This window comes from Pempheris klunzingeri, chromosome 19 (genome assembly GCF_042242105.1).
Source record: "Pempheris klunzingeri isolate RE-2024b chromosome 19, fPemKlu1.hap1, whole genome shotgun sequence".
NCBI lineage: Eukaryota > Metazoa > Chordata > Actinopteri > Acropomatiformes > Pempheridae > Pempheris > Pempheris klunzingeri.
In genome coordinates, this window is record NC_092030.1 from 15,241,413 (window position 1) to 15,256,854 (window position 15,442).

Consider the following 15,442-nt stretch of genomic DNA (forward strand, 5'->3'; position numbering starts at 1 on the left):
GACAGATAGATAATGCTCCTGTGTGTGTGTGTGTATGTGTGTGTGTGTGTGTGTGAGCCAGGCTCTAGGCTGCAGATTCACAGACTCCCATCCAGCCACGTCCCCCTGCCCTCGTCTCTTCCCAAATCTCCCTGCCCCCCCACGGCATGAGGCGTGCTGCGAAGCACACCGACGTCCAGCGAGCAGCAGCAGCAGCAGCAGGGTCTGTGCCCGTGCCATGGTAGCCTGTGCTGATCTGCGAAGGGCTGCCATGGAGTAGCCTGGGCTATCTCTATCCCTCAGTGGAGCACAGAGACGGTATTGTTCCTGTCAGCCCTCGGTCTGCCTCAAACCGGTTTCAGCTGGTTCCGGTCACCCAACATAAAGCTCTCTGCTGCAATACAGCCTCAGAAACACACAGGCAGAAGCAGTGTGCCCACCTCCCAGGAAACACTGCAACATTTTTCACCAAACTACATGTGCATATATATGTATGTATAGATTTAGTGACACAGTGCTTTGTAGACAGGAGGCAACATAGGTAGGCAACTCTGGTCTCTTGCACTGCCATAAAATTAGGCCACAAGAAAATACAAACAACAATGAACAAAAAGGTGATTTCTAGGTGAGCACAAAAAAAAAACCTAAAAAAAAAATGTAATGTGCCATACAATGTAAACAAAAATAGGCAGTAAGATTTAAATCATTTAAGGTAAAATGATGTGCAATGTGGACTGATAACAGCAACTGATATTTATCTTAACCCAAAAAATAAGAAGCAAGCTGAAGGTAATCATGATGGTAGTACAAGTTCAATCCAGTACCTTGGCCTGCTTCTCAACCAGGTCCCCCAGTGTTTTCTCCCCCAGACGCACTGCTAGTCTCTCTGAAAACTAAAAAGTTTCATGTAGCACCCAGCAGCATCATACCCATCATACCCAGCACTGTGATGTACAGACAAGACACAGATAATCTGACATGGGCAAACACATACCATTCACGCACCTCCCTCCCCAGATTTTAAACACATGCCACCCCTGCCCACATATGCCACCAAAGACACACACTGAAACGTAAACATGCACGTCCATGCATATATAGAGGTAAACATGGCATACCCTTGTCAGATTGTTTTTCCACTCAGAGAGATTTTCAGGAAAAAACTGTCTTCCTGTAGAGGCCTCAGCACCTGCCTTTACTCAGCCCCAACCATTCCGCCCCCATCCTCCTCCTCCTCCCTTCCCACTCTCCTTCACTCTGTTAGTACTAGATTTTAGTCCCTGTCCAGGCCTTGTTTTCTGATGCCCCCGCCACCACCACTACAGCCGTGCACGAAGGGACAGATGGAGAAAGGGGGCAGTGTTCAGCAGGCGAATCAGGCCTTTTGTCTCTGTCTGTGCAGGGGGGTGAGGGGACTCTTCTCTCTGGCTCTGGAGCAGCAGCGGCAGCTGGTGCAGAGAAAGAAGAGAGAGAGATGGAGACAAAGGGAGGTGGGGGAGATGGAAAGCAGGAAAGAAAAGGAAATGAGCAGGAGAGGAGTATAATAAGCGTGTGAATATGTACAATATGTTCATATTTTAGGCCTCAGCTATATGATGGAGTAGAAAATGTTGGCATGGAATTGTGCTAAACTAATCTGTATCGTGCACGTATTTCTTCATGGATGTAATAATATATTTTAATAACTAGGTCTAAATAAGGTCTAAATATCTGAGGCCTCTGTTTAGGCCCACCTGCCCCTCTGCATGCTGTGCATGTCAAGGTCAACGAGCCTTGTGTCTGCTTTTCTGCTTTTCTTTAAGTGGAAGTGCCCCCAACTTTGATGCCTGCCTGTTTTTAAAGTGCACAGGACAATGCTCACATGCATACATATCAAGCACACATTCATGCAAGACAAGATGGCTCCTTCTCAGTCAAACACAACACACATAGACAACATTGTCTCCTTCACATGCTATTCCACAAATGCAAACATGAGCATGACTAGCCTGATTCGATTGTTCATTTACATACACAGACAAAACACATTAATAACAAGGCAATCAAAAAGTAAAAAGATCACATCACAATATAGTATGTGTGACAAATTGGTAAACAAAACACAATCAAATCAAGTATGTCATAACCTACCTGGGAGACTGCAGAGAGAGGCTTTCAGCTGAATAAGGCTGTCTCTCTTTGGCCTGCTGCCAGTCCTTGATACATCTGGCAGACCTATCAAAGGCAGCCATGAATGCTGCAGCGTAAATTAGCCTTCATTGTGATGGGCCATGCCAGATTTATTCATTAGACAACACAAATGCATGTTATACACTGCGAAGCAGTTGGATTTGTGCATATATATCATAAAAGGCCTTCATGGTGCCTCCTGCCTCTCTACAGTGTGACAGATTCAGTGCAGGAGAGGAGGCTGAGGTTGCTGAGCTCCCCACCCCGAACAGAGAGACACAGTCACGTGACGTCACGCTGTCTCCATTCGTGTCGGCTAAAGGCAGCCAAGAGGAGCTGCTGTAAGCGTACCATTTCATTTTCCTCACTTTCCAGAATGAAATAAGCAAGTTTGATCATATCACTTGCAAGCTTAACTTCAACAGTTTTAAAGGAGACAGAAAAATGTCATTTGGATAGTCATGTTTTGTCATATATTGTTTTTCCCCTAGACAATTCCAGATAATCTTATGGTTATAGAATATCATGGTGTAGTACCAGTGGTATTATTTGGTCCTGATCTAAAATGGTTGCTCTGTAAAAAATGCACTTAATGCATTATCTGGACTATATCCCATTTAATAAAAGGTTACAACACAATGACACAGTGTAGTTTTGATAGGTGTTTTCGCCAGAAGCCTTTAGGCTCTGTTTAAACAGCAGTTCCCAAACTTTTTGACTTGTGATCTTACAATGAAACAATGCAACCACTCGTGAGGACATCCAAGTCAACCAAGTAGTGATGTTATCTTCTTAGATTGTGTCATTTGAGGGATTTTATTGGTAATAGTTAAACATTTTACATGGAAACACAGAAACATCAGAGAAAAGTCATTCTAGTGGAGATTTTGATTTTTGGGAAATGTGTATGATCCACAAAACACCTTGTATATTTGCATCTATAATATTATTAGTCTTGGATTTGAATGTTTAATTCATATGGCTATGGTTAGGAATTGCAACAAGCTACCACAGAATATACGTGATAGTGTTTTCCAGCCTTAAGGCAGAAATATAAGGATTTATTAAAAACTGACAAATGGCAAAGATCTCATAATGGCAAACTGTCTTTTCTTAACTGACACATTCCCACTGAAAGGCCCCTCCTTAAATGGCTTTTAGATTCCATAAAGCTAATTTTCACAGTCATGACACCACCATCAGAACATTTAATGTATCATATTTGAACACTGACATTAACATTTGAAAAGAAATAAATGGTATGAATAGAACATAGACAGGGCATTATTTTCACGCTCAAAATAGAGAGATTTTCAGAATGAGATCTCTTATTGTTCAAATTTTTTGTACATTGAATATATCCTGAGGATCTAACATTATGATAATTGCATTATGTATTGCTATTGTTTGATAAATATGATAATACAGCACAACTAAATTGTAACAATCAATTGTAAATGTCAGTAAAATCAGTATTTCATTCTGTCAGGTACTTTGGGACATTTAACAACGTGTAACTATACGTGTGTATGTATGTGTGTGTGCGCATGTGTGTATCACAAGTTATTGATACAGCTTTTATCACACCAAGACTCATCATTAACATAATAACATTACTGAGCGCTCTCTAAATTCACCCCACAGTGCCATCTGCTGTTTCTACTGATAAATGAAGTCAAGAGTGAAGCAGGACTTTACGTACCTTTTGAGGCATTTTTACTATAAAATCACCCTTTTATACTTTTAATAATGCTTTTAGAGGAATTTTATTTGAAGTCATCGAAGTTATACATAGAAGGAGATACCAACGTAAGGAGAATGGTTTTTCAAAATGATTTTAGGCGAAAGCCTTACAAGCTCATTTTATTCAGTAAAAACAATTACCAGCTTACACATGTTAAAGTGCTAAATGACGCAATCATGCTTATTCAAACTTTCTCTAACAGGTGATCAAGGGCTGGCAATCAGACATGAGTGGCAGTTGTGTGAATGATTAAAAACCCTCTTGCCTCTCAGTGTGTGGTAGCCCAAAGTTCATACCTTCATTATGCAGCATAGGACAAATCTTACTCATTTGTTTTTGTTGAATAAACAGTGCAAAATGGAAATTCACTTCAATAGTATTGCCTATATTCGGATAGCACAGTTTTAAATGAAGCCTAAAATATATCTTTATCAGTATGTTCATGAATGATTTCAGTTTTTTCTTTCAGCAGTACATTTAATATTCCTGAAATCTGGTGATTTCCCAAGACATTTTCCTGGTACATGACCTGGTACATGCAGCTTCTTGTTGTCTCACATAAAAATAAACCAACAAATATTTCAGATGGCACTGCTCTGAACACAGGTGACTCATCCTGTATTGTTAAGGTCATCCTCTTATGAGGACATGATACGTTACGAGCCAGAGATACTCTCTAATATCCTGCTGGCATGTCTATGTGAAGTTGTGACCTAACAATACCCAGAGGAAACCTTCAACCTTTTCAGCACAAAATGTTACTTACCTGTGCGGACTCCTTATCTGTCCTCTTCTATTCTTTTCCCCCAGCGATCTGTCTGTCAACACTGTCATGAAAGAGATCAGTCAAGTATGAGAATTTCATACAGGCACATGCGTGGGTGCCTCACTGTGTTTGAGGACTGCTTAATTCAAGCTGTTGACCTTTCCCGATGGATAAACACACTGTAATAAACTGTACAGATAAATGATATGAGCATACGCTGCATTGTCAAATTCTTGTAAGTGAGCACACGACAGGTGTTGCCTGCAGCAAAAATATTCATCATCGTCTTTCATTATGAATTCTTGTGCGTCATTTCCTTGTGCGTCGTGTTATTCATAGCAATAAAATCACTAAATCAGGTGTAATGCTATGAAGTCACTTTTTGGGGTCTCATAATAATCCGCATTATAGGGCTTTTCTGTTCTGGTCTATTTCATCCTCTTACCTTGCCTGCATGTGAATAAAATACTCATATGTTTGACTGCAGCCAGTGGTAGGAAGTGACATTTAATACTCTGCTTAAGTACACTTCTAAGGCACTTGCACTGTAATCGACTAATCAATTTGTGCTAATTCTACTTACCTACATTTCTGAGACAATTGGAGATATATATATATATATATATATATATTATATTTAAATGTTTTGAATGGACTAGAGTATTTGTACACTGGTACTAGCAGAGGTGGAAAGTAACTAAACAAATTTATTGCTGTACTGAAAGGGATACTCCAGTGATTTAGTGTAGCAGTTTAATGAAGTTGGGAGACGCATAAAAGACAGATTTAAATACAAAAAGGTCAAAATTAAGGATGCGACAGCTTCACTGGATCCAGTAAGTCCTCCCAAACATTATGTTTGCGTTCAAGTGCCAAAGCCCTCCAGCAGCTGTTGTAATTTTAGTGAGGAGCAAAGAAGGATGTCAGGTGACGTTGTTGTAGAGTGACAAACTCCACCAAGTCAGGAGGTCAGTGTGCACAGATGGGACACCGAAAACATGCGGACTTTTTCCCGTTTCAAACAGAGACTAAATGTTGTATTTTTCACAGGCTGTGTGTAAGAAGTGGATCTAGCCACCGTTTTGAAGTCTCAAGTTTAGCATTTTCAATTTTTTGTTTTATTTTTTGGAGCCAGAAGTGGAACAAGAGTTTTTTCCCCCGCCTCTGATTGGTTAATGACAAGGTAGTCCCGCCCTGATGCTTACCTTCCTTTATGGTCTGTTTCACCCTAAATGGGACCATAATTTACTGAATGAATATCCTGTGTATTGAAGAAGATGTTAAACTAACGATTTAGACCATAAACTCATTAGGAAAATATTTATTGAGGTGATAAATTGTGGGAAGTGAGAAGTAGGCCTAATTTCTCATTGACTTCCTCACATTCAGAAATTATTTAAGTAGCCAGTGGAGTCGCACCCTGCTGGCCTTTAGAAATAATGAAGGTTTAATGAATTTTCGCCTTGATTTCACTTTTCAAACCTGGATGCTACGTCCACTTCATTTATACAGGTTATGATTTTTCATTAAAAGCATGACCATGATTGTTGCACAACATTAACCAAGTGCAGATTATTGTAATCATGGCTATGAAGATCCCCTTACCCTGAATAGTAAACATATCATTATGATCATCATCAAATGTGGAAAAAGTTGTATACACCTGTTTGTGGGGGGGAGCTCTGCAAAGTCTGATAAATTGGCTCAAGTGTGGAGTCAGCGTCCGAAAACAATGGAAAACATCTGGAGGTGTGAAGTTAGAAAGAAGTGAGTTTGTCAGACAGCTGGAACCAGCTCCTCGTCTCTGCTTGAGGCTCCAGGCTACACTTGTCCCCATTAACATAACACACCTGAATCTCCAACCCAACTGTTGCATTGTGGATAATGTAGGCACCAGGGTTTGCCAAGGAAGAAGAATGTGTGGAGTAAAAAAAAAAGTCACTAACTCTGGTTCAACTGTATCGATACTGATCTTTTATTTTATTTTTTTTAAATGGCCATCATGAATCCAACAGTGTTACAGGAGTGCAGTACGAAATTGGTGGCGTAGTCCTTTAAGTACAAGGTACCTGAAGGTTAGTTGAGTATTTCCCTTTAATGCTATTTTATACTTTTACTTCAGTACATTACATAAAAACTAAACTTTTTACTCTAACTGATTTATCCAACAGCTACTTGCCTACTTTTTAGATTGAGATTTAACATCCAAAACACACGATGACTTCATAAAATCTTTTATTTTATCTCTATTGATCAAAGTGCCCAGCTGTTGGTAAAGTGGTGAAAATGAGCTTCACTCCGTCGTCTTGCTTTTTCCCCGCGTGCTCGGTGAGACGGAAGCAATTACTCAGAAGTCCCGTCCGTCATCGACAAATGACGCTGACGCCTCCCGCAGTCACCCCGCAATCTCAAGACAAACAATAGGCAGCAATAATAATTACAGGCTAGGTTTCTCATCATCACTCTCTCATCCCGGGTCTGCCGCCGTGCTACTTTTAAAACACCCGCTGACGCACAGCTGTATCAGGAGGGGCGTTTAACTTTCATTAGACGTCTCTAGCAAAGGCTTCGGGAGTGTAACTTCCATCAGCAACCGGAGCCCTTCACAGAAATAAGATAATCGACTATGGTGGAGATTTTCTGAACTTGGATCGAACTGATTAACTGCAGCCAAGGATTAATAAAGCACTGTTTAGATCTGACATTTTCTCTGATAACATGGGCGGAGTGTGCTTATGCTACTCGTGGACTAGCAGACCAGTGTGGCCACTTTTTATAGTTCTGGCTACTGTTCCCTGTATGCTGCTCTGCTCAGAGAGTCCTGCAGCAGGTGTTGGCAAGATGTATCCACGAGGCAATCACTGGGCAGTAGGTAAGAGAAACTTTCCATTTCCAATAGAATGAATCATAATAATAGTTACTTTCTCTACTTTAGTCTTTGGTAAATAGGCTATTTTAGCATATTTAGTTGATGATAATTAGAGTAAAATATTTTAGGCATATTTAGAACTTGAAATCCTGCATGCTTTACAGGATAGTTGCTCTTTTGAACAAATATTTGCTCAAATAATCTTCAGCTTTGATGAATCCTTACTTACCTGTCATTGTAGTAACAGGCAAGTTTTAGACAGGTTCACAAAACATAAAATATTAATTCAGTTCTAGTAAATTGATGCAAATTATGAAAATCTTGGATAAGAAAGCTGTTTCATGGGAGACTTACTGAACGCATTACTGAAAATGTGGATTTTATTTGCAAATTTTAAGCTGTCATGGTCTGCTTTAGACAGTTCAGAACAGTTCATGCATCCCATCACGTCCAACTTCACAGGTCATTTGATGGGAAAGAAGAGCATTGAGAGTCTGCCTGGACTGCAGGAGACAAACAGTGATCACCTCACACCCTCAGAAACCACTGGGGCCACAGAGCTGGACCGCCACGGACATCTCATGGCAGCTATGCTGCAGAAAAAGAACCAAAAACAGATGATGCCACAAACCGCAGACGAGCTGCTTCGGCCGCGCAGCGGCTGGAGAGAAGAGGACAGAAACAAATATCTCAGAAAGGTCAGTTTGTGGATTATACCTCTCCTTTCATTTATCAATGTCTAATCCTTCAAATTATGACACCTTGGAAATGATATGTTATGGTTACCTGTATTTCTCCATTTCATCACCACATTATAGATGACAGACCTGCTTCTTCTGGCTTTGAGAGTGCAAGACAATGACTCCACCTGAAAACAACCTGAAGACACTGCTGGTTTAAAAAACCGGCCATCATTATCTCCTACACATGTGCCCTGTAAACACATATCCACACTGTATATGTTTTCTGCTGTAAGAATACGCTGAAACCCAATAGAAGTTTATTTTATCAATGATTTCTAATTTGCATATCATACAGCAGTTTGATTGCAGACTGACAAGACAATGTTCTGCTGCATAAACTGAGAATACTGAATAAATTTAGCGTTGTGATAACTGCATTGTGGATGTCTAATCATGCTTTGCACACCACAAGTGGCTTTTTATTCTTGGTCACATTCACTGCTCTTGTACGAAGACGGGTGACGCTCAAGAAGTTCACTTCAACTGTAGAATAACCACTTTGCACCACCAGATGGCGCACAATATCCATTCTGAGTATTTCTCTGTTGCCTTAATAGAGTCAGGTGCCAGTATGATGAAGCATGAAGATAATAACAGATGGCAACAGACCACCAAAAGTAGTTTATGGACAATTCAGTGAGATTTGATGCTGCTTTTTTACATTTTTTTTTCTCTCTCTCTCTCTCTCTCACACGTTCTCTCTCTCACACACACACACACACACACACACACCAGTGTCTCTTTAGGACTGTAGGATAGATAATGATGGGGACTATTATTAGCCCTCAGGGGTTGCAAACAATACGAAATGCTAATTGAAACAATTTGGTTACACACATCCTTTTTCTTAAAGCCAAAGGAAAGTTTTCTCTTCCCTCATTTGTCACGGATGATTGGCGAACAATAGAGGTACAAGCCACTTTCACCTCATCATTATGAGTCTAATCCCAGGAGCGAATGGGATGAGGTTTACAGGAGCTAATGAGGAGGAAATAAATGGGCTGACAAACTCGTTCTGTAAAAAAGAGGGAGGAAGTCAGGGAGTTAAAGCTGGTTCTTCATCATACTCTCCCCTTTTTTTTTTTTTATTATTGATGCTGCTTTAAATTAAATTGAATTAAGATGGTATGAATGTCAATACCATAGAGATTTAAACAGATGTTTGCATTCATGGTATGATTTCTGGCCATATTTGAGCCCATTAAATGGTCAAGACTATTTGTTAATTCACTTCTATATAATATAACAGAATTATTCTTGGGAAGTCACAACTCAAATGTCAACGTATTTCCCTGTGCTCTTTTATAAGTTTTATTTCTCTCCTGAAAAATGCTTTTTGCCAACCTGATAGTCATGTTAGTGGACTTCACCACTAAGGGGTGCTGTATTCAATGTTTTGCCCAATTATTTTGGGCTGAGCATTCAAGTATCTCCACTCTGCAGTATGATTATCACTCCATCCATTATCTATACTTCTTATCCTTCAGGGCTGCAGGGGGGCATACCAGGTAACATTGTGCGAGAGGCAGGGTACACCCTGGACTGATCACAGGGCTGACACACACAGAGACATTCATGATCAATTTAGAGTCACCAGTTAACCTAAATGCAGTGTGGACTGTGGGAGTACCCAGAGAGAAGCTGGCCGACAGGCTTGAACCTGGAACCTCCTTGCTTTTAGGCACCACTGACCACTAACCCCAGCACCACCGTGCTGCCCACGGCATGAAAAATGATGCTTTAAATACATATGTATTTTAAAATGGGATATTGGCAGCTCAACTGCAAGCCATGGGTGCTATTCTGCTTCTTATTTCCTCTATCACAGTCATTCATGATGCGCGCACACATACACACACATTTTTTTCTGGCAATGTCTCAAATATGACAAATTGTCTCCGAAAACTTGATCTTACATATAAAGTTTATTATATAGAGAAAATATTCACATTCATTAAATCTTTTATGATGAAGATAAAAAACCAGCAAGGAAGAATGAATGAAAATGAGGAGCGCTCCATTTACAAAAGTACAATAAATACTGCTGGGTATAAATGGACTCTGTATTTGTTATATTGGCGATGTAACACTGGGCAGGAATGAGATTAGACTGAATGAATGTAAAATTTTACAGTAAACACAGCTCATGAAGAAAGTAAAGAAGAAAAACACCACATCGTCAGTGTGCATTAATTTCATATTTTACAGGAGTTTGATAGTTAACGTCACAGGTTTTCAGATAGTTGCTTATAATGGTAACACTTTACTTTAAGTGGCCTTATTTAGCATTTATAAGCAGTATACAAACATGGAATGGTTATAACACATTAGAATATAGCTGCACACAGCTATAAAGACATTTGTAAGTGTTCATTAATGTACAGTATTAGTCAACATCAAAAATGTCTCCCACGAAGACACATTTTATATTACTACAATTGATCTTCTATGTTGTTCTTCATTAGCTGTTTATCCTCCACTTATGGGTTCCCTCAGAATGAGTTATAATCATTGACAAATGCATAGACAAGCACTTACATCTACATACAATTTCATTATAATGTATGTTTATTAATGTACTGCTTATGAATGCTAAATAGGGGGATGTAAAGGAAAGTGTTACCCTTACAAGTGGCGGGGATGTCTCTAATCCTGGATGTCAACTGTAGATTTCACTCTTTAAAATGTCCAAAATAACAATCCTGTCAGCATGAGGATGAAGTCAGTTTTTCAAAAGATGCAGCATGATGTATTCTGGGATTTGACGTCCATTTTTTTAAACCTCCACTCAGCATCACCACGTCTTGCCAATAGACTGAATATGTTCCTTGGCCTTCATCCTCAGTGAGGCAATACTGGAGTTCCTTGGATCCGCTGAGCACTGGTACGCCGGGGGCGGGGGACACATAGAGCCCATGTGGGGCAAATGAGGGCTGTGTCCCAGGGCTGGGGAGTTGAGGAAGGAGGTTGGCAAGGAAGAGGGCATGGACGGGGGAGGAGAAGGGGTGTAAGTGCCCGGCAGGCCCTGCGAGCCCGTGATGAAGCCCGGCAGGGACTGCAGGGAGGTGGAGGTGGTGATCGGGGTGGAGAGCCAGGGGTCCAGCTGCAGACCGGGGCCCAGGGAGCTGCTGGGAGAGCGGCTGAAGGAGAGCAAGGAGGAGGAGGTGTCCTGGAGCTTGATAGAACTCACCTCCAGCTTCTCCTGCCGACGCCACTTGGCCCGCCGGTTTTGGAACCACACCTGAAAAGAAATGGGAGGATTTAAAACTTCAGTACAGCTAAATACGACTTTATTTATCCCAACTTAATTTAGACAACACACCAACACACCAAAAGGAAACAAAATAATTAAAGGCTGTATATATATATATACAAACAATTATTGTATTTAAAAAAATTTGAAATGGGGATGATGAGGGGTGAGATATTTGTAATGATTTTAGCTTTTTTAATGAAGAGCTTTACATTAAATTGTAGTGCTATCAATTAATCTATAATTTGTGGTCATTACAAACATAATATTTTTAAAAGATGATCAATCTTCAATTCCAATCAGTTTTTTTCACAGTTGAATGTTGAGTTTGAAGCAAAGTTACACATTTTGTAAATACATTTGATCTCACCTGCTCTGTGTTAAGATTGAGCCGAAGAACAAAATAGCTTCTTTTTTTTTTTTCTCCACTAGCAGTTCCTCTAAATCTTAAACCTGCACTGTCTTCACGGACCTGAAGAATTTAAATACTTCTGCATGCGCAAAAGTCAGTACGATGTAAAAGGCTTTTAAAGAAGAAACGTTTTACGCCCCTACAAGTCAAATTGAAGTGAGCAAATGAAACTAATCTGTTGTTTCTCTAAGTTTCCCATTTATTAAATGTGGTGTAATAATGGCAGGTCAACCCTAAATAAACTTCAAAATTGAACACATATCTTGAAAGGATGCAGCGTTGGGAATATTCTCAGGTTTTTACTTCTATTGTTGTAATTTTACCAGCCAAAAACAAATGTTTATTGCACAAAATTTGGCCGTAATTTGTTGAGGAGAGCTGACCGTCCTGTGCGCCACAGCCTACCTGCACTCGGACCTCCGGCAGGTTGACCTTCAGCGCCAGCTCCTCCCTGCTGTACACGTCCGGGTAATGGGACTTCTCGAAAGCTCTCTCCAGTTCGTGAAGCTGGAAGGTGGTGAACGTCGTCCGGTTCCGACGGTGCTTCTTCTTGGGGTTTTCGTCGTCGGACAGTTTTCCGTCTCTGTCCGGTGAGTCCGGACACACCGACGCTTCTGCGGCGCTGCTGGCGCAACACACACCTGCGGAGAGAGAACAGGCGCACTGTGAGGGAGGGAGGGGGGGAAAGAATTTAAATCTGAGAGCTGGTGAAGTTTAAATACGCTTCTTGAAACAAATTCTGACATTTCCCATCGTATTTATGAATGGATTTGTTCTTTTTTTTTTTTTGGCTTTTTCCGGAGAGTTTGCGCGAGATTAAGAAAATTACAACCGACTCAGGAAAATTAGAAGTGGATGATTCTCATGAGGAATGAGTGAAGATGTTCTGTAATGTAAAGGTTTAAAGCCTGAACACTACAGATACACCGTGGCATGTTTTCAGCACGTTTTTGCACTTAAATCGGCTGACTTGTAATTTGGAGAAAACCTACTTTCAAAACTTTCTGAGGAATGGCTTTTCTTCATTGGAGCCACGATTACATTCCGCTCAGCATCCTTGACCAGGACCTTTTCTGTCATGCCGTAGGAGGGCGATTTGTGGAAGATGGTGTCCTCTTTAAATCCCAGGATGGCCTCTATGCTGTGGATGGTGGACGGGTTGTCCCCCGGGCTCTGGACGGAGCGTGCGGAGGGAGACAGGCGCTCATCCATCATCATCATCATCATCACTTGGGAAGTTGATCCAAGAAGCCACATTGGTCGGTGAAGTCCGAAAAGAGGGACAAAACTCCACACACGTCGACTTCTTTTTTTTTTCTTCTTTTTTTTAAAAAAATTCTTCCCTGTTTGGTCAAGTTGTGAATTTCAAATCACAGCCGAGGGATGTTGGAAAAACGTGCGCGCAAGGTAGACCCCAGCAAGGCCGTCCTGCTCAGTGCATGTGGAGCATCATCAGAGTGGCCTTTTAAAGTAGAAGACCCCCCTGCGCGTGCGGCACCCCCGCTGCACGTCAGAGAGGGGACGTCCTGTTGGATTTGGCCCTGGATTTAGGGGTAACTGTGCGCCCATGCAGAAAGCAGCGCACACCCTCCCTGACTCCTCCCCATCTCAAGTGCATCAGTCAGTGCTGGCTCTAAACCCACTTACATAAATCTTAAAACCATCTTTCCACTCCTCCAGATGTCATGTTCATGTCAGTCTGTGAAAAAAGAGGAAGATTAGGCCCACAGATTAAGGTACAACAAAATCATAATTACAAGATTTCTGGTCAGGACACGGATTGCAAGATGACAGCTTAATATTTAATCAAAGCGTCAAGATATTGTTGCCAAATAGACGTTTGATTTAGATGAAGAATGGTTTGTTTTATTTATCTAAAGGAAAACTCGTGCATCTTCTGGCACACACACTGAAATAGCTATATAGGCTCATTAAAAACAAATTAAATCATGTGCTAATGAGTCATAAACCAGACGTAAACTACGAGGGTTTTCTTTAGTTTCTTATAGGTGTTGAGTCAAAGAGGGTAACAAAGCCCAAACAATAACAAATTTAGGCTATAACCACTTAACAGCAAACAAAGATTGACAGCAGTGTGGTAATCCTGCTTAAGGGGATTACATTATTTTACTCAAAAGAGTTAAAACCCCTAAAACTATTTAGCTTTTCCTAATTACAGAAGGTGACCTTATCCTTTGTTTGCCTGGGATGGGGGGGTCAGGGGGACAGAGATGCTAACTGAGCTCTGTTCTAATTAGCACCAAAAAGTTGTGACATGCAAAATTTCACTCATACAGCAAAACTTTTGAACGATGTTCTCTTGTTGTCTTAGGAAGAGCTCTGACAACGTTTACACAGAGCAAGATCGTAGGTTCTGAAGCTGCATGACGACACTGACTCTGTGTTTATCCACTTTTATTGTTAAAATGCCAATAGTGTTTCGATCTGGAGAAGGCTGACATTCAGTTTCTCCCTGATTAGCTCAGTGCTCAATTAGCCTTGAAAGTTGTATATTTATGGGCTAAAGAAGCCTCTACATCAGTGTAATAATAATAATAATAATAATAATAATAATAAAGAGATGATGTAGATGTGTTTGAAAGTATGTGTGGTAGAATAACCTCACCGCAAACTTAATCTGAAAGTCTTTTTCCTTCAGTCCAAATAACTTTTCCAAATCGGGTCATGTCACGTCGCTTAGCATAAAGACAGGAAACTGATGAAAAATAAGTCTATATCTTGTTCAACCAAAAAAATTCAGTGTAAAAGTTGTGTCTTGGCAGAACTTCTTCCACATCAAACTGTTTCTCTGTGGACCTCACGTTGTCATGCTGAAACAGGAAAGGGCCTTTACACAAACTGTTTCCACAAAGCTGGAAGTGTCACTGTAACCTGTTGCACTGAAGGTCCCATATAACTATGATAAAAGCCCAACCTCTCTTTCCCCCCCTGTGTGAAAATTAAACCCACAGTTTAGATTTGGCTCTCTTTATGATGTCACGAGGAGATCTTTTGATCATGTTACATCCTGCAGCCCTTCAGCCCACTGAAAACCTTGCTGTCCACCATTACTTCTTCCTCACAAATGCCATCTCTGTGTAACACGAAGACGTCAAAGGAAAGAGCAAAGTGGGAACTCTAAATACAAGCATGAACTTGAAAATTAGAGTGATATGTGACCTTTAAGCATGTGGACAGGCTGGCTTGTGTGTCTGCGGTATCGCAGCCATCGCCCTCTACTGGTGATAGCGCCATCATGGAGAGTCTGTGCCAGTGGTCCAAACCTTTTCTGTCGTAATCTTCGACACCACCTGTCTTTTATCAAATGCTTCCAATATTTTTTTCATTAAATCTAATACATTACCTTTAGCTAACTACTGCCATTTAAACTTCCTACTCGCTAATGAATTTTCATTCATTCTGAACTTGATTATATTACAATTGACATATACTTATTTATTTATTTGCTCTTCTCCACAGTCTTTTCACAAACCCATGGAGGCTACA

The 15,442-nt window shown here is 40.7% G+C and overlaps 2 protein-coding genes across 2 annotated transcripts; one reads left to right on the forward strand and one right to left on the reverse strand.

Moving 5' to 3' along the window:
- Positions 1-7,373: 7,373 nt before the first annotated feature.
- grp (gastrin-releasing peptide) lies at positions 7,374-8,575 on the forward strand. The gene is made up of 3 exons (XM_070851117.1): positions 7,374-7,530; positions 7,990-8,225; positions 8,346-8,575. The coding sequence occupies exons 1-3, from the start codon at positions 7,377-7,379 to the stop codon at positions 8,397-8,399; spliced, it is 444 nt and encodes a 147-aa protein (XP_070707218.1). The 5' UTR covers positions 7,374-7,376; the 3' UTR covers positions 8,400-8,575.
- Positions 8,576-11,064: 2,489 nt separating this feature from the next.
- rx3 (retinal homeobox gene 3) lies at positions 11,065-13,192 on the reverse strand. The gene is made up of 3 exons (XM_070850936.1): positions 12,928-13,192; positions 12,341-12,576; positions 11,065-11,511 (listed from the first exon to the last, which is right to left on the reverse strand). Exons 1-3 carry the CDS (start codon positions 13,190-13,192, stop codon positions 11,065-11,067), a joined length of 948 nt encoding a protein of 315 aa, XP_070707037.1.
- Between the last annotated feature and the right edge of the window lie 2,250 nt (positions 13,193-15,442).